The sequence below is a fragment of the Medicago sativa genome, chromosome 2 (genome assembly GCF_051527215.1).
Source record: "Medicago sativa cultivar Bolivia chromosome 2, Bolivia_mono, whole genome shotgun sequence".
NCBI lineage: Eukaryota > Viridiplantae > Streptophyta > Magnoliopsida > Fabales > Fabaceae > Medicago > Medicago sativa.
In genome coordinates, this window is record NC_140750.1 from 76,219,194 (window position 1) to 76,244,142 (window position 24,949).

A 24,949-nucleotide genomic window follows, 5' to 3' on the forward strand; every position below is an offset into this window, starting at 1 on the left:
TTTTGTTACTAAAAATCGACCAACTTAGCAAGTGGAATATCTATCTTAGATAAAATTTTAAGTTTTTCTTTCTTAATTTGAAAAAAAAAAAAAAAAGTTCTAACACAACTTTCTCAATTTGCATGGTATGGTATATTTAGGTCTGTTTATTATAGATTAAAATGAATGTGATTTTGACATTGAATGATTTAGAGATTATGTTTTAGAGATTTCATAAAAAATCATAATTTATTTTTTCGTTTGTTTATCATAATAAAAATCACATTTTTTTATTAAAAAAAATAGTTTGTTTGGATACAACTATACAAAAGGATTTTGTTATAAAATTACTTCAATCTTCTGACACTTATTTTGTTTCTCCATGAATTCTGACGTGCGTATTGAATGAGCGTTTTGCTCACTGCTAAAACTACCATCATGTTTCCCTCTTAACACATCGACTCAAAATTAACTTCACTCCAAAACTTGATTATAGTGTAAAGCAGCAAATAATTCCTTTTGCATGGAATATGTTGAGAATTTCATGCAAGCTAATGCATTTCATGGAAAAAGGGGAGGGGAGATATTCTTCATTAATGGAAAGAGCTAGTGCCTCTAGATGCTCTTGTAACCAAAAAATATCAGAACCTTAATTTCAGAGACTAAATTTATGTGTTTAACTATGAAGCTCAACAAAGTAATGCTAAAAACATTGACATTAATACTAACACAGCCTTCCGTGGTTCTCTACATGGCAACTCTGGTCTCCAATTCAGACACATCAGTATACGCCATCAAGATCTAGTGATTATCAGCTTTAACAAGATCTGGGAACTGGGATGAAATGCAGCTACTAGAAACACCATCAGTATTCTTCATTTCAGATTTGAGCAAAGGAGAACTCCGTGGTACACCAAAATAAGCCATTAATATCATTGTGTATTTTCCAAGATTTCTTCATCACAATTGTGTGGAAGAGTGAAATCCGGCACCTCTTCAATATCATCTGCAGGCTAATAAGGGAAATATACAAGTAATACAGTTGCTGAAATCTGAAACATAATCATGCAGAAAATGTCGTACACATCCAAGACCACTGCCTACCTGCCATAGTTCCAATAGCTGCCATAACAAATAACCAACAATCATAACCAAGCAAAACAACTTTCCTGCCCATGCTCCACAAAAGAGGTATCTAAAGAAAATAGAGAAAATCGGCATTGGTAGCTGCTCAATTCAATACAACATGCATGTTCTAATATTAAACTGACATCAATCTTTGAATAAAGAGTGGAAGATCTATATATACTTAATAAGATTCATGTTTCTTCTTCTAAACTAGGTAATAGTTTTACACTTGAACTACTATACCCATAGAAAAGAATTGCCTTGATTGTAGTGCTGCCAAATAAAGATCCAAAAATTACATTGCTTTACCATGTATCAATAAGCTTTTTTTTCTTTTTGACAAGTCAATAAGTCTATTTTAAAGCAGGTAAATAATGTTTTTCTAAAGTAAATAGCAAAATGACATAACTGACTAAATAGTAGACTTGGGATTACAACTATGTACTACATATTGCCATTATTGTCAACTTGAATTTGTGATGTTCAGATTATACCGTGAGAGACGCTCTAGTAGATTTTGATCGGAGCACTTCAAAGCACGGCCATACACAATTTCAGTCCTTTTGGCAACATCGTTCCAGTCGTAGAGCTCCCTCACCTACAGAAAACACAAACAAAAAGGAATTAGTTTCCCACAAAACGTATCAGAAAAGAATATTTAGGGTGTGTTTCGGAGGGGGGTTTTGGAGGGAAGGGCTTGGAGGGTTAAATCTATATTTTGATATATATTTGATATTGTTTAAAAAATTAAAAGAACATCATGATTAAGGATCATATAATTGTTCAATCACACTTAATTGATTTAAAAAATCATTTTATAGTGTCCGTAATTTAAAAAATAAAAGTAAACCCTTCTCTCCAAAACCCTCAATCCAAACAAGCCCTTAAATTTTAAACAGAAAACTTACTCGATTATGCATAACTTGTGGATCAATTTTTGGCAGCATATGTATGGCCTTTTGTATTGCATACACCATATCACTGGGATCAGGTTCTGCCAAAACAACCATGTCATCTGGCAAAACCTATATAGCAAAGAATTGCATCTATATCAAGCCTCTATAGGATAACATTCCAAGATTGTCGAATTGGAAAGAACCTGAAGTTCTTAAACAAAATTCTCAGACACACTGTAAATTACTATGTTCTCGTCCTGAACAGGCATAGAAGCAAAATCTGTTGTACTGTTTACCTCAGGAACTCCTCCAACACGTGTGCTGACTGTTAACAATCCACAACTAGCAGCCTCTAATATAGCTATGCAAAAAGCTTCCGTTAAGGAACTGAAACAATACAAATGTTATTACGACTAAAAATAGATGTGCACTATAACTGGTGCTGGCGATAAAAACCCCAACATCCCATCAGAGGTAAACTCAAGCTTCAAGAACTGTTCAACTTCCATATTGAAGCAGAAGAATTATAACCTCGCTATTGAAAAGCTTCAAAAAAAGCAGAGAAACTTGTTAAGGAAACTGAACCTATTTAAGAAGATATGTCCACGTATCAGAACAGATCGGACTTGTGCATGTGGCACAGCTCCCAACATTTCAACTCGGTCTTGTAAAGAATGTTTCTCTCTCATCTCTTCCAACCGCACACGCTTAGCTCCATCACCTCCAACAATGAAACGAACCTTCAACAGATATATGAGTTATGCTTTTGAAAGTGCAGAATTAAATAAAAAAATTAAAAAAATTACTCCAATCCTTTCATGTAGCATTATTTAGTTATATAAGGTGCAGTTTAGTACAGGTCAACGCCAAAGACGGTGCTGTCTGTCAACAGATATAAAATTTATATCACATTGCTGAGTTATATTTGAGGAATACAAACCAAGTTTTTACCGTTTTACTTCAGCACTTGTATTAAGGATGGCATCAAATATTGTAAATATATACATTACTTTCAGTGAATGTACAGAGAAAGCTCCCCGTCCAAAATTTTGTGAAAGGTTTAATAACGTGTACACTGGCCAAACTACCCTATGGCCCATACCTAAAAGGCCATTAATCATCTATATACTAGTTGTCCAAATGCAGCCCCATATAACAATGCTAATTCAATATTTCCATGCTTTTTGGTTTGGGAGGAGAGTTGGAGTAGGTTGCTTCTCTATCTGTTGAAGCATCAATTGCAAAATTGGATGAACTCTCATACATGTTTGAGTTTGCTGTTAAAAATCAATGTTAACAAGCAATAAATGACAGTGACCATAACTAATCATTTTATAACGTTGCTTAGTGTGCTATATAACTCTTCATCATGAAAGTAGTGACATCTTGGTAAAGTCCTTGTCTTTTTTCTTGAAGGTCGTCTTGAATTAGTCTCCTCTTCGACATGAATAAAATCAATTTTCTATTTCCATCAAATATGTTCAAGCAATTCTCCAATTATCACCACAAAGAAATATGGAACACACTCATTAAAGCATGCTGATAATGAAAATTTTTGCAAAACTTTTAGTATATAAAAACAGATAGTATTTAACAGACAGCACAAAACAGCCCATATGCTGCATGCATGCAAAAGCATATTTTACTTACATAGAGCATCAGGGCAAACAACACAGAAATTTCACTAAACAAAATTTTTGCAACTATAAGCACCATTATGAAAAGCCAAAACATTCCAAATGGGATATGTCAAATTTCCTAGTAATGCAAGACAGATAGACAATGCTTTTATCAACTCACATTGGAATGTAACCAGCATACTTGTGGGATGACTTCGACAAGCAAATCTACTCCCTTCCGATAAACCAATCGGCTGATAACAACAATAACAATCTCTTCCAATCTTCTTGGACAATCCATTGCTGGTGGCGTGAACATGGAAGTGTCAACGGCATTAGGTATTACAAAAACTTTATCGGGTGGCAAACCTGACCGTAACACCGTGTTTTCCTTGCTTGTGTGAGAAACACATATGGCTTGAGTCACATCTGCCAAGGTAAACTGCAATACCTTGTTCATGTGAATGCTTCCAGCATCAGCAAAACCATACAGAGAATGATCTGTAAATACAACCTTGTATCCCATGGTTCTTGCATGCATGAGAGTTTCATGACAAAATGTCGAAAAGGCTTGGTGTCCATGCACCACTGTAATTCTTTCTCGAATAAGAATTGTTCTTATAATTGGTAATAACCCATAAATGGTCGGAAACGTATTCTGCATAACAAATGGCCTCCATGGAACATAGTATACTTTCAGACCACCAGTCATATATCTGACCCCAGATCGATTTCCATAAGCATGAGTTGCAACCACCACCTGAATTATCATTTTTCATTGAATTTCACATTACTACAAACAAAAAACCTGAGAGTAACTAACAACAACCAAGTCTTTTCCCCCTATGTCAAGTTGACTAATCACACCATTAAATTGTTGAGTTAGAAAAAGACGTAAATTGCTCTCACATTGTGCATTTAATTTTAAAGCCTCTTTGGATTGACTTAGTTGAGTTTATCTACTGTCATAAGCACTTGTGAGACTATTTAGAAGAGCTTATGGAAACAACTCATGGCATGTTCATGGCATGTTTTCACTTTATTTTCATAAGCTCTTTAAGATATATAGCTTATGAAAACAATGTGACTTTATTTTATCTTTTTTCATAGAAATAGCTCATACATAAAAACTTATATGATAAATACTCATCTTATAAGCACTTAATTAATGGCATAATTGAATATTTGAATGTAATTACATTTGTCTGTGTAGGACACCGGATGCAGCTTCTATAAGAAGTAATGGTGTTACAGATATTGTTTCTAACTATCAAAAAGGAAATGGAGTTAAACTCTTGGTAAGCTAAAAACAACTTAGGGACAGACATATGTCATAAGCTATTTTTAGAAACACTTGCAGAAACTCTGATGTAATAATAATAGATATATAAATCTAAATAAGATCTTGGAAATCCCAAATAAGTTACTAAATATAACGTTAGCAAGGTAATACTACCTTAATTAGAAAAGAATGGTAAAAATGAAAATATAACCTTGTGGCCTAAGTTGAGCAAACATTGAGAGAGATAATAAATGTGATTTTCGACACCACCAAAGTTAGGATAGAAAAAATCTGAGACCATCAAGATTCTATGCTTTCGTCGATCATCAGTGCTCATTGTATCTGCGTGTGTGTGTGTGTGTCACTTCTTCACACTCCAATGGTTGTTGCAACAGAAGAAGTTGTTCAATTTCACCGATGATAAGAGACGAGAAATAGAAGGAAGCAACAGTGACTACGTGGGAGGCTTTGAGGGTGATGTGGTTTGTTGTGGAGTGGAGGGGATCTATGAGAAGAGCCAGCTTTCTATATTGGACACTTTGTTAAAATTATGCGTTCATTTATTACCCCTGATCTTACGAAGACAAATTATGTCAACAAAAGATATACTCCCTCGGGCATTGATTCTCTCCTGTGAAGTTTTCACTAGAGCAGGTCCAGTGCATATCCACATAATTTCATTTTAATGATTAAAACTGCATTGATTATAAAGAAAACATGAGATTGAGATTTCACATGACAAAAACTGCACTGGAGAGGATCTCCTCCCTACTCTCTCCATTCCAAAAAAATTTGTTTCAAAATGAATGATAGTTACATTTTCAATACAACTTTAATTTTTTTCTTCCAACTTTATCCTTTCAAACTTTTCTCTCACACAATTTTCAATGCAACTTTAATTTTGTCTTTTTCTTATAAAGTAAGGGCACTTTAGTAAAAACGTTATATCCAATTATTATTTCATTCCATTTCTTAATCTGTGTGCCAAAGTCTAAAGCGACACTCATTTTGACAAAAGAGGTTTTATAAAAGGATAAAAAAAAGGGTTAATTATGTTTCTAGTCCCTATAAAATAGCGACCTTGTAAGTTTAGTCCCTACTTAATTTTAATAGCATTTTTAGTCCCTAATTTTGTTTTTCTGCACTGAGTATTAGTCCCTACTCAATTCAAATTTGTTTAATTTATGCTTAAACTCTTAAATTTTTGAACAATTTTTTGCAGACATGTTTAGAACATTACTAAAAGTTCGTCCGCAAAAAATTATTGCAAAATTTGATTTCTACATCCAGATTTTATTACTTTTTATCTTTAACTTTTGTCGTTTTAAAAAATTCATATTTAATTCATTTCATGTCAGAAAATTCTAAATTTTAGTAAACGAACCTTTCATAGTGTTCTAATCTTGTCTCAAAAAATTCGTTCAAAAATTTAAGAGTTTAAGGATAATTAATCAAACTTTGTTTTAGCAGGGACTAAAATTATAAGTAAATTTTTTTTATAGGGACTAAAAATGCTATTAAAATTAAGTAGGTACTAAACTTACAAGGTCGCTATTTTATAGGGACTAGAAACATAATTAACCCTAAAAAAAAATCTCAAAAAGGTCTTATAATTATGGAGGGATGTAATATTATACTCCCTCTGTTTCAAAATGAGTGTCGTTTTAGGTGTTTACACACATATTAAGAAATGCAATGATTAAAATAAAGAGAATGGTTATTTTACGAAATTATCCTTATTAATTATTGTTTAGTTTTAAAAGTAATACTTTGGAAGTAGTGTGCTGAGTATTAATTGGAGGGTACAATTGAAAAGAAAAAGTTATTATTGCATTGAAAACTGAAAGTGACATTCATTTTGAAACAAATTTTTTTGGCTAAAGCGACACTCATTTTGAAACGGAGGGAGTATGTTGTATATTTTGTCCACGTGAGTTTAAATCAGTTGCTATGGACAATGCATAAAATATGCAAGATTCGAGGTTCGAACCCCGGTCACCACAAAAAAAAATGTTGTATATTTTTTTAATTTGCACAAAATGGTTAAAAGTCTATCATGCAAGTGAGGGAGTGTATTTATTTTTGGGGAATTAGTCACTTTAGTCCCTGAATGGGAAAGAAGTAGTCACTTTAGTCCCTGAATGCAAAGAAATTGCAAAACAGTCCCTAAATGTAGACTCTGTTGGTCAATTTCAGGACTAAAGTGACTAACAGAGTCTACATTCAGGGACTAAATTGATTAACAGAGTCTGCATTCAGGAACTAAATTGACTAACAGAGTCTACATTCAGGGACTATTTTGCAATTTATCTGCATTCAGTGACTAAAGTGACGATTCCTTTCCTATTCAGGGATTAAAGTGACTAATATCCCATTTATTTTTGGTTACATGAGAGAAGGAAAAAAAACAAAAGATAAAATACGTCCTAATAAAGGACACTTCCATAGCATCAACCAGTAAGGTTGAGGATAGATATGGTAAAGGTTGATGTACCATCACAAGAGACTATGAATGATTAGCATCCAGTTTTGCAAGTATATCGCGCAAGAGTTTCCTTCTCGAAAAATACGATGAATGGAAACATCTCACTCCTTATCCAAATACATTCGAATGAACTCCAAAAGGTTTGCATAGCGATGAAACCTCGAGATTTTCTTTAACACTAAATGCACTATATGAAGAGAGTCAGAAAAACAAACCCGTTTCTTATAACCAACCTCCCAACAAAGCTTAATCCTAATCATAAGGGTATGAATTTCTGCATGCAAAATATTATACAACTAGTGAGGGTGTGTATAATATTGACGTAATAATGACGCAAGTAATATTAATTAGAAAATATAATTGAAAAAAACAATATAATTGAAAAAACATTAATAGTAGACGATGCCACTTTATGTTAGAATACAGTTTTCCTGTTGAACATGTCACTCATTCTAAAATGGAGAAATTGTGTATTTAACAATATCATTAAATATGTTTTGCTTGGTAAATGATGTTGAATATTGCGTGTGTAAAATGGGTGTTTGTTGTATTAGGTGTTGCTTGCGTGTTATGGCTATGAAGGGGAACAAATTAGAGATGGTGGACGTCATAGTTCGCCCTGGTGGAACGAGATGATGAAAATTATGGCAGGTGTTGGTTTAGGAGTGAGTAGTTAGTTTGTTGATAATATGGGGCGTTTGTTGGATAATGAGTCATCTACTTTATTTTGGTGGGATCCTTGATTGAAGGGAGATATGTTGCGCGTTAGCTTCAACCATCTTTTTTATTTAGCTGAAAACAAATGTGTGACGGTTGGAAGATGAGGGTGATGCTTGGAAGTGGAGGAGACAATTATTGACATGAGAAAGAGAGCAAGTGGGGGAGTGTTGCGAATTCTGGAGACCTTTGTGTTTTGCAGGATGAATTAAAGGACATGTGGTTTTGGAGGCTGGACTCAACTAACAGATATATGGTTAATGGAGTTTATCATTTGGTGTCATCTAAAGAGTCTCGTGTCAGTCGAGAGTTACTTACATTATCTGAAACAAAGCTATTATGCTGAAGGTAACTCTTTTCGTTTGTCGTTGTTCCGTAGTCCAATCCCTACGAAGGATAATTTGGTTGACATATGCATTATTCCAGTTATTTCTCCTATGGGTGCGAGTGGTTGTTGAAGCATTGAAAATGTTGATCATCTATTTTTGGGTTGTGATTTCTTTGGCAGTATCTAGCCTTTGTTGGCGTGTTGGTTAGGCATGGTTTATCACTTTTCGAAGAGTGTGCATTCTTTGTTACATCTTATTTTGTTATCTATTGTTTGGATAATTTGGAAGAAAAGAAATTCTCGCATCTTTCGACACAAAGAAGAATCTTTGCAATCGCTTGTTAACAAAGTAAAGTTGTTTTCTTATTGGTGGTTGATGGTGAAATATAATAATTTCGTTTTTGACTTTCATTCTTGGTAGCTTAATCCGCTCTTATGTTTAAGAGTCGTCATTTAGTTTGTTATCTTACTTTTTTTTTGTTGACATTGTTTCTCGTTTGAGCTGTTTCGATTAAATTTGTTTTAAGTTTTATCCTGACACATCTTGTGCGGGGTATAACTTAGTGTTTGTGGTAATAGGGAAATTTTAACTTGGACACAACCCCAAATTAATTGCATTTGGGCACACACTCACAGATGAAGAAAAAAAATTAAAAGAGAATGGATTTGAATGATGTGACTAAACAAATTTTCTTTAAAATTTTTATATTTGTGTGTGTGTGACCAAATAAATTTGATTTGTTTGTGCCTATGTAAGAATTGTTCGTGGTAATATAATATCGTTTTAGCCTATTAAAAAACAATACCATTATTTATTTATTTTTGGTCAAGTAGCTTAATCTATACTATATATAATGAGAATAGGGATTTTGAGATATTTTGGGCTAGCTTTTTTGTTATTTCAATTATACACTTAAATAAATTTTTCTATAATAATGTTATATTGTTGGTGTTATATTGTCCTCGTGAGCTTAGCTCGAATCCCGACCACCACCAAAAAAAAATAAGAATTTTTGTTATATTTGTTATATTATTGTTGTCATTGAAGAATATAAATATGGTTTGTTGAGTTTGTTACATTTGAAAGTCAAAAATATATATACTTATAATTTTATTCTATATCAAAAAATGTATATTGAGCAAAAAATATATATACTTACCTGGATGGGGTCAGGCCCATGGCCTAGAAAGGTGACTTCCATTGCACTTAGGAGGGGTGCCTTTCTACCCAAGTGGTGGAGCCTACATCATAATTTGTTGCTAATATATATACTTATAATTTTATTCTATATCAAAAAATGTATATAAAATATGGTTTGTAATTTACGCGAAAAATTTCTATAAAACATCGTTGATAATATATACACGTTAGAGCAATAAAAATAGCGGAAAGACGGACACGTGAGTATCCGTCTTTACGCTAAGGAATATAATAACGATATTATTATTTTTATATTTTTGTTATATATTTAATTAATATTTTATAACAGATAGAAATATACATTTTTTATTTATATATATTCCTTATAATTTTATTAAAAAATTCAATATTTTTTTATTCGAAGGGAATTTTTTTTAATACTATTGAATACATTATTATATTTATACTCCCTCCGGTCTTATTTACGAGAAACAATTTACTTTTTAGATACATTGAATAATTTATGCATCTAGACTAGAATCTAAACCAAATACATAATTTATCTAATGTATCTAAAAAGTCAACTGTTTCTTGTAAAAAGGACAGGAGGGAGTACTCCCTCCGTCCCAAAATACTTGACACAGTTGACCTTATTACGCATGTCAATGCATAACTTTGAGCTTAGTATCTTGAAAAAGTAAAGAGTTCTAAATTACTACTCCCTCCGGTCCTTATTATAAGAAACAATTGACTTTTTTGGTTCATAGAATAATTAATGTATCTTGTTATAAATATAGACTAGATACATCACTTACACAATGAATCTAAAAAGTCAATTTTTTCTTATAATAAGGACCGGAGGGAGTAATATATTAGAAAAAATTATGAAAATTTGATACTTTGAAAATACTCATCGAGATGAATCTAACGACAACTTATATAATATTATTTATCTTTTTATATTGGCAGAAAAATACCGTTAAAGTAACTTAGATCGAAATTGCATATTTTTAACTAGGTCATCTATTGCGGACAGAGGGAGTATTATTTAAACAAAAAAAGTAAAGTTTTCCTTAGAAAAAAAGTAAAGAGTTCTAAATTACTACTACTATATTTATTCCATTCCACGCTATGACGCAGCAGGCAGCACGCTTCGCTCCGTTGATAGTTTCCCGTTGAAATTCTCCTCACACAGTGCAAAGGTCAAATCCGTCATCTCATACCCAACAAAACATAATTTTCATTTTTCTTTTGACCTAAACTTTTATTTTCTTTTGACTAATCATTTTTATTTAAAGCGACTGAAAAAAAGAAAAAAAAAGGCAAAGGTTAACTTATACCCTTAAGGCACAAGTTAAGAGATTAAATATAGAAACATTTTATTAGAAATTGTGCATTCTATGTTTTAGAAATTTAAAATCTTATGTTTTCAAGACAGAAATTATGTTTTACTTTCATTTTTAGCTTCTTAACTTGTGCCCTTAAGCACAAGTTAACACAACCCAAAAAAAAAATATAAAAAAAAGAGATGCAGCGTGAAACATCATTGAGAGCGTGTGAGTAAGAAGAAAATGCAAAAATCGCTAATACCAAAAACAACAATCATCAGCATTCAAAGAAAACCGCATTTTCCAATGACGGATCCAAATCCCTAACCCTAACCGTTTTCTCTCTTTCTCTCTCTGATCCAATCCAAATCCCTAACTCTCTCTCTCATTCAGGTTTGTTTTCTTTTCATTCTCTCGCCATTGCAATTTGCAATGATCTTTTTTATTATTTTACCGAATTTCTTGTTGTATTGTTGAATCTGGATCGTGTTGTTGTTACAGTGATGGCTGAGAAAATATTGTATATGGTGGTGGTTGATGAAAGCGTGAAGTTGAAGGAAAATGAGAAGGAGTCCTTCCGTTATACGCGTCCTGTTTTACAGAGTACACTTCAGCTTATGGGATGTAAAGCTCGTCATGCTTTCAAGGTTCTAATTCTATTTCATGATTTTGTTTATTTTGTAAATTACATTGTCTATTTTCAATTTCTTGGTGGATTATTTTGTTATTGTGCTTTGTTTATTCATTGATAGAAGATCGGTTAAGCGAGTGTTTTAATTTGTTGATTTATTGGTTTTTATACTCATTTGTCAGCATTTGTGCTTTACTTATTGTTGAGATATGCGTAATAATAGTATCATTGACTGATATATTATCTCCTTATTTATATTATCTTTATTTCCTTGTAAATATCTCTTATATAATTAGGACAGATTTACTCCCTATGATCATGGGATTTACTTTGTACATATTCTTATTATAAATACAAAAGGCTGAGAACTAATCTCTCAAGTTATTCAGCACCAGAAAACCTTGTTCTCAACTTGGCATCAGAGCTCACGATCAGTGGGCCTGAGAGCAAAAATCTAAAATCTCAAAACCCTAGCCGTCAAGTCACAAACCTAGTTGTCCCGCCGGTTGATCTATACCGCCGGCCCTAGGTATCACACCGCCTCTGATATTAAATCCTTCTTTGGCTCAGTTTGGTCGGTAGGTTCCACTTTTCCGCTGTCTTTTTGTGATCTGTGAACAGTTTTTTGCACTGTTCCGAATCTGTCCTTGGTCCCACTTACACCCAAGTGCTGTCAAAGATGACTTCAACATCGGATAAGGCTGGATCCTCTGTTAAGAGTCTTGTGTCCTATGTTTTCTCCGGCAATCCCTCTATAACGTCGGAGAAACTAAATGGTGATAATTATCTCAATTGGTCAGCTACTGTTAACATGTGGTTTCTTGGACAGAAGCTCGCAAATCACCTCACTAAGCAGTCCTCCGAAATTGAAAAAGATCTGCGTGATGAATGGGAGCAAGCTGACTGTCAATTAGTCTCTCTTTTGTGGCAAACCATTGAGCCCTCCTTGCTGGTCCATTATCGCTCGTACACCACTTGTTATGATATTTGGCAGAAAGCTAAGAATGTCTATTCTAATGATATCCAACGTCTTTATGGTGTGATTCATAATCTAGCCACCCTGCAGATGACAGAAGATGACATCAAAACTTATGCTAATAAAGCTCAGTCAGCCGTAACTGAGTTCAAGCTCCTTGTGACTGACAACGACCCAAAGAAGATGCTTGAGAAATTGGATAATGTTTGCATGGTTTATGTCCTTCATGGTCTTCATGAAAAGTATGAGTCAGTTAGGAGCAACATTCTTTCTGCATCAGATATTCCCTCGGCAGAGGATCTCATCAGGCGCCTCACACGTCTTCCTGGTCCGAAAGGATCAGGGGGGAACGGGTCTCAAACTGACTTGGAATCTTCTGCTTTTGTTTCAAATTTTGCAGGTCGCGGAGGACGCGGCCGTGGTCGTAGGGGAGGCCGAGGAGGTCGTGGTGGTGGCCGTCCTCAATGTACTTATTGTAAACGCTTTGGTCATTATGAAGATCAGTGTTACTCCATTATTGGCTTCCCAGAAAAATCGGTGAATGTGGCTCAGTCTATTGATAATGGAAACTCCAAAAACAATGTCATATCTGATGAGGAGTACAAGTCATACCTGCAGTTTAAGGCTTCACAAGCCTCATCATCGGCAACAGTTGCTCACACTGGTAATTCTACAGTCTGTCTCTCCCAATCATCATCTGTTGGCCCTTGGATTTTGGACTCTGGAGCTTCTGATCATGTGGCTGGTAATCCATCTCTTTTATCAAAAATAACCCAACCTAAAATCCCACATCATATCACTGTTGCAGATGGCTCTAAAGCTAAAGCAAGTGGTGTCGGTCAAGCCACTCCTCTCCCATCTTTAAATATTGACAATGTTCTTTTTGTTTCCAACTGTCCATTCAATTTGATTTCTGTTAGCCGTTTAACCAAGAGTCTTAATTGCTCTATAACTTTCATTTCTGATTCTTTTGTTATACAGGATCGGAGTACGAAGCAGATGATTGGTACAGGCTATGAGTCACATGGACTTTACTACCTTCAGTCTTCATCTACAATTGCATCCTCTTCTACTACAGAGTCTCCAAGTCTTCTTCATCGTCGTTTAGGTCATCCAAGTCTCAAAAAGCTTAGAGTTATGGTTCCTAATTTGTCTCAGTTGCAGTCATTGGATTGTGAATCCTGTCAGCTTGGGAAACATGTCCGGTCTTCCTTCCCTAGCAGTACTCAGTCACAAGCCCGCTCTCCTTTTCATATCGTTCATTCTGATGTATGGGGACCAAGTCGAGTCACTTCAGTTGTAGGACATAGATATTTTGTTACTTTTATTGATGAGTTTTCTAGATGTACATGGATCTTCCTACTTAAGGATAGATCAGAACTATTAAGTGTATTTCAAAATTTCTTTAAGGAAATTCAAAATCAGTTTGGTTGTTCTATTCGCATTTTGCGCAGTGATAATGCAAAAGAGTATTTTTCAACATCTTTTAATTCTTTTATGTCTGAAAACGGAGTGATACATCAGTCATCTTGTCCCCATACCCCACAACAAAATGGCATTGCTGAACGTAAACACCGTCATATAATTGAAACAGCACGTACCTTGCTTATTAATGCCAATGTTCCTTTGAAATTTTGGGGTGATGCTGTCCTCACTGCAGGATACTTGATTAATAGAATGCCATCATCTGCAATCCAAAACAAGGTTCCCCATTCCATATTGTTCCCTGATGAACCTTTGTTTCGTATTGCTCCTCGGGTTTTTGGATCCACTTGCTTTGTTCATGATCTTACTCCAGGTTTAGATAAATTGTGTGCTCGTCCAATTAAATGTGTCTTTCTAGGCTATTCAAGAGTTCAAAAAGGATATCGGTGCTATTGTCCCTCCACACATCGCTTCTACATGTCTGCTGATGTCACATTCTTTGAGGATACACCTTTCTTTGCGTCTTCCATTGAGTCTGAGTCTATCTCTCAAGTATTACCAATTCCTTTCCTTGTCCCGGTAATTCCACCCACGCCTGTCATTGATCAGTCAACTCCATCCTCTTCTACGGAACCCCCTAGTCCTCCTCCACCTCCACCTCCACCTCCTCCACTGCAAATTTATCAGCGTCGTCCACGTCTCCCTCCTGCCGATCCACAATCTACAGAAAGTCCAAGTGACTCATCTCCTGCCCCAATCTCGTCTTCTACTTCAGATCCGCCGACATTGTCAGATGACCTTCCTGTTACTTTACGTAAAGGTACACGTTCCACCCGTAATCCTCATCCCATTTATAATTTCCTAAGTCATCATCGTTTATCACCTACACACTGCACTTTTATATCTTCTCTTTCTTCTGTCACTATTCCTAAGTCTCCACAGGAAGCTCTTTCACATCCAGGTTGGCGACAGGCTATGATTGATGAGATGACAGCCTTGGAATTTAATCAGACGTGGACTCTTGTGCCACCTCCTTCTGGAAAATCTATTGTTGGATGTCGTTGGGTTTATACTGTTAAAGTTGGTCCAGATGGGAGGATTGACCGATTGAAAGCTCGTTTGGTGGCTAAAGGATACACTCAGGTGTTTGGCCTAGATTATAGCGATACCTTCTCTCCTGTGGCTAAAATGGCTTCTGTTCGCCTATTTCTTTCTATGGCTGCCATGCGACATTGGCCATTATATCAGTTGGATATAAAAAATGCATTTCTTCATGGTGATTTAGAGGAAGAAGTATATCTGGAGCAACCTCCTGGTTTTGTTGCTCAGGGGGAGTGTCGTGGGTATGTTTGTCGTCTTCATAAGGCCTTGTATGGTCTCAAACAATCCCCTCGAGCATGGTTTGGGAGATTCAGTAATGTTGTTCAACAATATGGCATGATTCGAAATGAAGCCGACCACTCTGTGTTTTATAAATGCTCATCCAACAAATATATCTATTTGGTCGTGTATGTTGATGATATTGTTATTACAGGTGATGATCATGATGGGATTGCAGGACTTAAACAACATCTAGTCCAACACTTTCAGGTTAAAGATCTAGGTCGGTTGCGTTATTTTCTCGGTATTGAGGTGGCTCAATCTAAGGCAGGAGTTTCTATTTCCCAGAGAAAGTATGCTCTAGATATCTTGGAAGAAACAGGTATGCTTGATTGCAAGCCGATTGATACTCCTATGGACCCAAATGTCAAGTTGCTACCTGATCAAGGGGAGACCTTGTCAGATCCAGGAAGGTACAGGAGGTTAGTTGGGAAGCTGAATTATTTGACCATGACAAGACCTGATATTTCATATGCAGTCAGTGTTGTTAGTCAATTCTTGAATTCCCCTTGTGATATTCATTGGGATGCTGTGGTTAGAATTCTAAGATATATCAAGAGAGCCCCTGGAAAAGGTCTTGTTTATGCAGACAGAGGTCATTCAGATATTGTTGCGTATACAGACGCAGATTGGGCTGGAAGTCCTTCTGACAGAAGGTCCACATCTGGATATTGTGTTCTCATTGGAGGCAATTTGATTTCATGGAAAAGTAAGAAGCAAAATGTCGTTGCTAGATCAAGTGCAGAGGCAGAATATAGAGCTATGGCACTTACTACATGTGAGCTCATATGGCTCAAGCATCTTCTCCAAGAGCTTCACTTCAGTAAAATAGGCACTATGAATATCATTTGTGACAATCAAGCAGCCCTACACATTGCCTCTAATCCAGTCTTTCATGAACGAACTAAGCATATTGAGATCGATTGTCATTTTATTCGTGAGAAAATTATGTCCGGTGAAATTGCTACTTCTTTTGTTGGTTCTAATGATCAACTAGCCGATATCTTCACGAAGTCTCTTCGAGGACCAAGGATCACTTACATATGTGACAAGCTTGATGCATATGATTTGTATGCTCCAGCTTGAGGGGGAGTGTTGAGATATGCGTAATAATAGTATCATTGACTGATATATTATCTCCTTATTTATATTATCTTTATTTCCTTGTAAATATCTCTTATATAATTAGGACAGATTTACTCCCTATGATCATGGGATTTACTTTGTACATATTCTTATTATAAATACAAAAGGCTGAGAACTAATCTCTCAAGTTATTCAGCACCAGAAAACCTTGTTCTCAACTCTTATCAATGAAGCATAGACAATAGACACGTCCACACTGATAATAATTTGAGAAAATGACATAATTCAATGTAATTGCATGTATCAGTGTCTTGTGTCGGTGATGAACACCGGATACACCTTCAATCAGAAGTGTCAGTGGTATAGAGTTATCTATCATTAGGTATTTTTCGGGAACACGATTTGATTGATGTTTTTGTTTCTGCTGTGGTTTTGGACTGTGTTTATTTTGGCAGGAATGCATTTCTTCCTTGGCTTTTATGTGTTGTGTTTGTTTCCATTATTCAGCATTGTAGCCATGTGAACTATTTTGTTATCTTGTGCCTATGGAGATATTGAGCCGGTTTGGATTGGCTTATTTGAGTTTGTCTACTACTGACATAAGTTTTGTGAGATTGTTTCGGAGAACTTGTGAAAATAGCTTATGACATTGTTCATAAGTTGTTTTCAACTTATTTTCATAAGTTCTCCAAGATAGCTTATGAAAACTGCTTATAACTATGTTATTTTTGCTATAGAAATAGCTTATACATAAGCGCTTACCATGATAATCGCTTGTGCTATAAGTTGCAAATAAGATGTTTATCCAAACAGGGCCGTTTTGTTTATTTTATGATCATAAAACAGAGATGGGTTTAACATGCACATAAACTTTGGCCTTTTTCTTCATTTTTTGGTGTTATTTATTTGTTTAAGTGAAAGAATAAGTGAGGTACACCGTCAAGTAACTGCTGTGGCTATTGGCTAAAATTTAGACCCTTCTTTTTCTGTTTTGTTAAACTTCAATGGACCATAGGGGATATTTTGTTTGTTCACTTGATGTTTAAGTTTTGAATTTTTGCTTCAACTGCTAGTTTCAAGCTGAGATTCAATCGCAGTCAAATGTGACTTGTCTTGTTCTTGCCGCGTGCCTTCTTTTGAACATTGATTGATTGAGGTCATTATTGTTAAAGAGGGAATTGAGGATATGTTTCCCTATTAGGTTGGTTACAAATTACAATCTATGATAAAATCCAATTAATTGTGGTATATCTTGATTTAGGTTCTTAATTATTGCCTGACATCTCTTCCAAGTGCACAGTTGTAGTAATACATGTAATACATGGCCCACCAATTATATGCGGTTCAATGTAGGCCAGGTAAGTCCTGGAAAAAGGACAGCCAAGGTTGACTTGGGTTGACCTAGATAGGGCACATAGCTCGATTTGAACAAACAACACCCAGCCCCCAAGCCATAAGCCTGAAAGGCGAAGTAGGTTGTTTGGTCCTAGAATACAAACTTTTTCTAGCCGGGAAGGTGCAACTTCACTAGAGAAATATTTGTTGCACATAATAAAATGAAATGCTTATATTTTTTGGGCGGTATAATATGGTTTGTTGTCAAAATTGACGCCATGGAACTACCAACAAATAAACTGCTGCCGTGGCATTATGAAATGGTGGATTCTGTGCCGATTGCAACAGGCCGCAACATCCATTATATCTACCATGTTTCCGCTATCGGGCTCATGCCCACAGCACTATATTTATACTGCAGAATTTTAGCCATAATCTGGCATCCGCCATTAATATCAGTGGTCATTCATTACTCACTATTTTGCATAATATACTTGATATCTTGTATATCTTAATGATCTCTCTATTGAAACTTAATCCTCGTATTTCTAATAAATTGACTTTTCCTCTTATCAGATCATGCTATTTATATTGCAGAATATTAGCCATAATCTTGCATCTGCCATTAATATCAGTAGTCATTACTCATTATTTTGCGTCTGCTAATTTACTTGATATCTTGTGTATCTAAATCACCTCTTTATTGAATGTTTGAAACTTAGTCCCCGTGTTACTAAAAAATGACTTTTCTTCTTATCAGATCAGCAGAAGGGTTTTTGAACTCACAAGGAGTGGGAGTTCTACTGATGCTTTCAAGTCTGAAGGAATTGTTTTATCAGGTTTCGATGCTTCTAAAGGAAATGTGAAAAAAGATTGTCAGGAAGCTTCTGCTTGCTCGAGGAAAACAGATGTAGGCAACCACTTACTGTCAAGGAAAGATCATGGAAGTAAGAGCGTGCCATTTGAGTTATATAAAAGGCGTACAACTGTATTTGTTAGGAGGGAAACTTTTCTAGATATCGTCTGTGATGTTCTGGCCGAGTACAAATATGTGGGTCCAAACCAGAGAGCAGACTTGATGCTAGCTTGCAGGTATTTATATCTTTTTGACAACTACTTTGATAGAATCGGAATAGAAGTAAAATATAAATTCTTTTATTGTGGTTTACGGCATCTGCTCCAGTAATGATTTTCCGTATTTTTTCTTGTGGTTGATATTTAATGACCAGCTAGTTTGTATACTTTCACACGCATTTTCAAATCCATATACTTTGTTTTGCCAAAGTGGGCAATATACGGAATCTGGATTGATTTGCAAGAAGCTTGTAAAAAGGAGAATTTGGAATCTGGATTTATGTGGAATCTCAGTTTTTCAAATCATAGGCAAGCCAATTTGATTCTAGTTGGCGGGTCAAACAAATTATCTATTTTCTGTTTTTTATTGTAAATATTTACTATCTCCGGTTCTGTTCTATTTATCAATAAGCTCTTGATAGACTAAATGTTCCTTCGTGGTTATTTTTATAGAAAATATTTTTCCCTTCTGGGTGAAATTACTGAATCACAACACGAGCACAACATATTAACATTTGAAGTTCACTACAACTTAGTTAAAATTTATACCTATAATTTGTCACCATTTTCAAAATGCAGTACAATTTTCCCATCTTGAATAAGTGACTATTTTCTTTGATGGCAGAATCCGAGAACGGAAGGAATCTGTGACAGTGCTTTTGTGTGGAACTAGTGGTTGTGGCAAATCCACATTGTCTGCATTGCTGGTATATTTGCATATAGAAGTAGTTTTTTTTTTTTTTTTTTTGCTATAACCAATATGTAGGGCCAGTTTTGCTTAGTTTGTGGCAGGATATGTAATTGCAGCGACTAATAATGAAAATGAAACTTAGTACCATGTATATCTTTACAGTTTAATAACTCAAGTTCTATTTATATCTTTACTTCAGGGAAGTCGGCTGGGAATCACAACAGTTGTATCAACTGATTCCATTAGGCACATGATGAGAGGTTTTGCTAATGAAAAGGAAAACCCCTTGTTATGGGCCTCTACCTACCATGCAGGCGAGTGCTTGGATCCTGTTGCTGTTGCAGAAGCAAAGGCAAAAAGGAGAGCGAAAAAGATGGCTGGTGTATCACAGTCACTACCTAAGGATGAAGCAACTGAAGGTCACACCTCTAGCAAATTTGATATACATACATTGGAGGAGGGCTGTGGTGCGCCTGAACGGTTGAATTCAAAACAAATGGCTGTTGAAGGATTCAAGGCCCAGAGTGAAATGGTGATTGACAGCCTAGATAGGCTAATCACTTCATGGGAAGAACGGAAAGAGTCCGTTGTTGTTGAGGGTGTTCACTTGAGTCTCAACTTTGTTGTATGTCTCATTCTCTTGGGTCGTTCAATACTTCTTGGATTCTTTTGTACGTAAATTGTATTGCTTTCATTTTCACATTACAACACTTACTTAATGTCATGCAGATGGGGCTTATGAAGAAACATCCTTCAATCATACCCTTCATGATATACATTACAAACGAGGACAAGCATATGGAACGATTTGCCGTACGTGCAAAGTATATGACCCTGGACCCTGCTAAAAACAAATATGTAAAGTATATCCGAAATATAAGAACAATCCAGGATTATCTCTGTAAGCGGGCTGACAAACATTTAGTTCCCAAAATAAACAATACAAATGTTGACAAGAGTGTAGCAGCCATCCATGCTACCGTGTTCAGCTGTCTACGTAGGCGTGAAGTTGGGGAACAGTTATATGATCCTAGTAGAAATATTGTAACTGTTATTGATGAGGAATATAGAAATCAATGTGCCGCCAATTCTTTGAGCTCAAAAGGAATGTTTCAATTGATCCAACGACAAGGTTCTTCAAGGCATCTTATGGCTCTTGTAAATACTGATGGGTCTGTGGCAAAGGCTTGGCCTGTTAATTCATTGGACTGTAACGGGAAGCCTGTTTGGGGCAACGGACAAGAGAATGAAATTGGAAGTCCAATGTATGGACCCTTGCGAATTGGAAAGGCAGAACCTGTAAATCTTCAGTTTGGTTTTTATGGGATCAGTGCTTGGCCCTGTGATGGTGGTACAAGCCGTGCTGGAAGTGTTGATGGGTCAAAAGCTGATGAGACTGACACAGGTAGTAGATATGTATCCTCCTGCTGTAGTTCACCAAGGATGTCTAATGGACCTTCAAAGGAGGTAATTTGGAATATTTTGTTTATCTTTCTGTTCAACATGAAAATAATGGCTTGTTTGTATCAAATGGGAAGATATCAATTAAAATTTATTCCCTTCATCTGATTTTCCCCCCTTTTTGCTATATATTTTAGCTCAAAGAGGATCTTTCAGTGCATGGTAGTGATGAAGAAGAGATTGACGATCAATTAGAGGCGGGCAGTGATGATGATTTCAGTGACGATGGTGACAAACATATTCATGAGGAGGTAGTGTTAAATTTACCTATCTAAAATGCATGTATATTTAAGGAAATATACCCAAATTCAGAGTCTCAACCATTTGGGTTGCCTATGCTTGCAAAGGCAGTGAATTGACGCTTGATGCTGAATTTATTATTAAAAAATTGTGAATGCCTCAGTTGCCTTGTGTATATTTATGAACTTTTGCAAATACCATAGCTTAATTGAGTTATAATGGTATGGAACTATCTTTATTGATTTCTAATGTATACTTTTTCATGTTGTGCAGGTAGGTTCAGTTGACGAGGAATCAACGAAGTCTGATGAAGAGTATGATGATTTGGCAATGCAAGATGTGCCTGAAAATGGATATTGGTCAGACGATGATGAAGAGTTCAGGAGTAAAGTCACTATTGGTCAGGAGGACCTAGGAGCTAAAATGCATGGAATAAAGTATCGTCAAAACCTGGATCTCTTCCTTAGAACCAGAAGTGAGCCAGTACCAGAGTCCTTCTGCTCATATTCTTCTTTGCTTATGGAAAAAGCTGAAAGGCGACTGCCACCATCGGGAAAAGCCAAGCTGAGAAAACGTTCTCTTAGTATTTCGGCTTTGGGAAAAGGTAGTTCCACAGTCCAGGATCCGATTATCTCTGGTGCTCCTTAAAGGTAGTAGGATACCCGTTCTTTATTCAAATTCTTGACAACTATTCCAACTTTTCCTCCTATGTCTTCTGGCTTGTGGAACTTTGTTGCTGTGTCTTAAGTCGACCCGCTGTCTATAGTAAGGTCTCTTGAGTTTATATCAAAACTATTTTGTTTTGGTATAGAGGAGCTACTTAATTCAGATTGAGAGTTGTGAACACTAGTGAGATTTTGCTAACAGTCTGTGCAATGAAATTGGAAGAACCAAAATGTGCTCTTCTAATTAAGATGCACAGTTGCAGTTTTATTAAACAATCAAGTTTCTGTTATACCGAATGCTCAACTTTTTTTCCAATTTTAGTCTCAATATTTTGGCAATTAATTAAGTGCATGTCATATTTATTTTCTTTCCTTCAAATAGAACCTTTAGCCTCAAACTTGTTCAGTTCACTTTTGACATAATTTAAGCCATTTTTTAAAATCAATTTTAGCAATTCTAGAGCTGAAAATGTTCTTCAAAATAGGGTTGTGTAAGAAATGCAGTTGAATCCGCTCATTCCTCTAGTATTAATGGATCAAAAACATTTTTTTGTTGTTTCAAAGTTGAGTAAAGTATTTTATAAAATACTATAGTTGCATTGTAATTTTTCTTTGGATAGTCGAATGTTAGTTTAATTATGTTATGTTAGTAGCCAAAGTTAGAACCCTAAATCTCCTTCTCAAGCAGACCGTAGTCATTTCACAAGTGTTTTTAGAAAACATTCTTGTTTGTGACCCTTCCTGTTGTTGATGTGGTGTGTCTCGCAAGATAGTTTTGCATTCTTTGTGTGACTGCGCGATTATTATGTCTATTTAGTGCATTTTTTTTCAATGGTGTGATTAGGGGATAAATAATATTTACCATAGCTAATGGGCAACTATTTTTTATTTCTTGGTATTTGGTTTGAAAATCTAGTGTAACGATGTTTTTCTTATAATTGATGGAAAGATTGACACATTGCCAATGACCTTAAGACAATCTTTGACTACACCATTAAAATGTTTGGTTTATCGAATAATATTAGGTTATTGACTATACTTATAATATTGATGTTGAATTACATGCAATTTTGCTCATAGTTTGGTTTTGATCACTTGGGATGATGGAGTAACGGTTTTAAGGATGCCATTTGCGAATCTAAATGCAAGACTAATCTCCAATCTGATAGAATCTGAGTGTAAGGAATAATGCTATATACACTCATCCTTATGCTCCCATCATTCAATATGTTAGATCCTTTATGAATGCCTCTAATTGGAACTTACATTTTCAACAAACTTTATGTGAAGGGAACAGTTGTGTAAATTTGTCCCAAATTCGTGACCAAGTTGGATTCTAGAAATTAGAATGCATGTGGAACCTCTACCCTCTATTCTCTCTAGTCTCTAGATCTCTTCTGTTACACGCTTTAGGATTTTAATGAGTTAGATTTAATCTCATTTTCTTTTTTCTTTTTCCATTGGTAGAAAACAATCTTGCACTAATATCTACGAGGAGAAACATTTGCTTGGTCACAAGCATAAATATGCGTCATTTAGGATAAACACATAAAAGGGAAAAATATGAAAGAGAAAGGAATTAAAAGATATATCTTTTTGAAATAATTAAATGATAGATATTTTAATGAATGTGTGTCTAAGTGGTTTTGATTTGGTGTTGTGTCCATAAGTAGGAAATATCTTTATTTTTTACCAAGTACTAATTATGTTAAGACAATACTCCATTTCTTAGCCATGTGGTGTGGACTGTGGTTACAAGGAACAATCTACTATAGATGACCAATGATTTGCTGATAGAGATTAGTGTTGATGATAGTTTGCATTTATAACATGTAAAAACATTATATTAAAAGTAATAAAGTTATACAAAATTATTTACATCATATCATAAAACTAAAACTAATGAAATTAGATATCGAAAAATTAGGCTTAAATTAAAGTATAAAAAGTTTCACTATTCCAAATAGATAATTAGATATTTTGTTTTTGCTTTTGCAAGGAGATCGTATCTGCATGGGTCCCTAGATAGTCCTTGAGTTGCATGTCTGCCACATATACACCACTATGGTATTGGCATAGCCATACGCAGGGACCATAAGGTACGATACTTTGGGACCAAAATCCCCTCCCTAATAATAACCAAAAGAGAAAGAAAATGAGCCACTATGGTCCACTACTACTCAAATTCATTTGAAGTTTCTGACTTTGAACATAATAATAATAAACATGTTTTAATAAATTTTATATTTATTTTTCATTTATATAAAATTTATATTTTGGAAAATGTTAATATAAAATGTTCTTCAAAATAGGGTTGTGTAAGAAATGCAGTTGAATCCGCTCATTCCTTGAGTTGCATGTCTGCTTAAAATTTATTCTCTTTAAGCACTTTAAATGGTAAGTTTTTAATGAAAAGTTGTGTATTAAATGCATTGGAAATTGTAATAGTTGATTTTTTAAAAGAATAATTACTAAATTTGGGATGCTTAAAGAGTGCCCCGAGGGCACTCGTTAACAAGACCCATTTATTTTTTAGGGTTAATATGTGTTTACCCCCTGTAATTTGGGCGAGTTTCGGTTTTCCCCCCTGTAAAAAATTTTGTTTAAATTGCACCCTTGTAAATTTTTTTTTTCCCGGAAAACACCCCTCCCCCCTCCAACTCAGCAGATTCGCTGACGTGGCGCTAACTTGGTTTTTTTTTTCATTTTTTATTTTTTTTTAAATGGCCAGGTGTAAAAAAAATGCCATGTCATATTTTTGTTTTAAAAATATTTAAAAATAAATTTAAAAAAAAAATCCAAAAAATAATAAAAAAATTTAAGTTTTTTTTCCAAAAAATTTAAAAAATCGAAAAATAATTTTGAAAAAATAAAAAAATCCAAAAAATCATAAAAATATTCAGTTTTTTTTACAAAATTTTAAAAATCCAAAAAATTCAGAAAAAATATTAAGAATTTTTCCGAAATATAAAAAAGCAGAAAAATAGTCATATTTTTTTTCCAAAAAATTTTAAAATCGAAAAAAATTAGATTTTTTTTCAAAATTTTTAAAAATTAGAAAAATAGTCAGATTTTTTATTCG

The 24,949-nt window shown here is 34.9% G+C and overlaps 1 protein-coding gene and 1 pseudogene across 3 annotated transcripts; one reads left to right on the forward strand and one right to left on the reverse strand.

The window, feature by feature from the left end:
* Positions 1-538: 538 nt before the first annotated feature.
* LOC146950841 (phosphatidylinositol N-acetylglucosaminyltransferase subunit A-like) lies at positions 539-5,481 on the reverse strand (annotated as a pseudogene). The gene is made up of 8 exons (XR_015027710.1): positions 5,116-5,481; positions 3,804-4,382; positions 2,589-2,743; positions 2,300-2,390; positions 2,016-2,132; positions 1,602-1,705; positions 1,084-1,174; positions 539-985 (listed from the first exon to the last, which is right to left on the reverse strand). The product of XR_015027710.1 is annotated as a phosphatidylinositol N-acetylglucosaminyltransferase subunit A-like (transcript).
* A 5,639-nt stretch (positions 5,482-11,120) lies between these two features.
* On the forward strand, positions 11,121-22,157 carry LOC146950842 (P-loop NTPase domain-containing protein LPA1 homolog 1-like). Of its 2 annotated transcripts, XM_085746798.1 has the most exons (8): positions 11,121-11,296; positions 11,405-11,550; positions 18,497-18,828; positions 19,436-19,517; positions 19,701-20,126; positions 20,231-20,968; positions 21,100-21,213; positions 21,476-22,157. In XM_085746798.1, the coding sequence occupies exons 2-8, from the start codon at positions 11,407-11,409 to the stop codon at positions 21,848-21,850; spliced, it is 2,211 nt and encodes a 736-aa protein (XP_085602924.1). In that variant the 5' UTR covers positions 11,121-11,296; positions 11,405-11,406; the 3' UTR covers positions 21,851-22,157. The 2 variants fall into 2 exon arrangements, with proteins under 2 accessions (XP_085602924.1, XP_085602925.1); XM_085746799.1 differs by lacking the exons at positions 11,121-11,296; positions 11,405-11,550; positions 18,497-18,828 and adding an exon at positions 19,223-19,308.
* Positions 22,158-24,949: the final 2,792 nt, after the last annotated feature.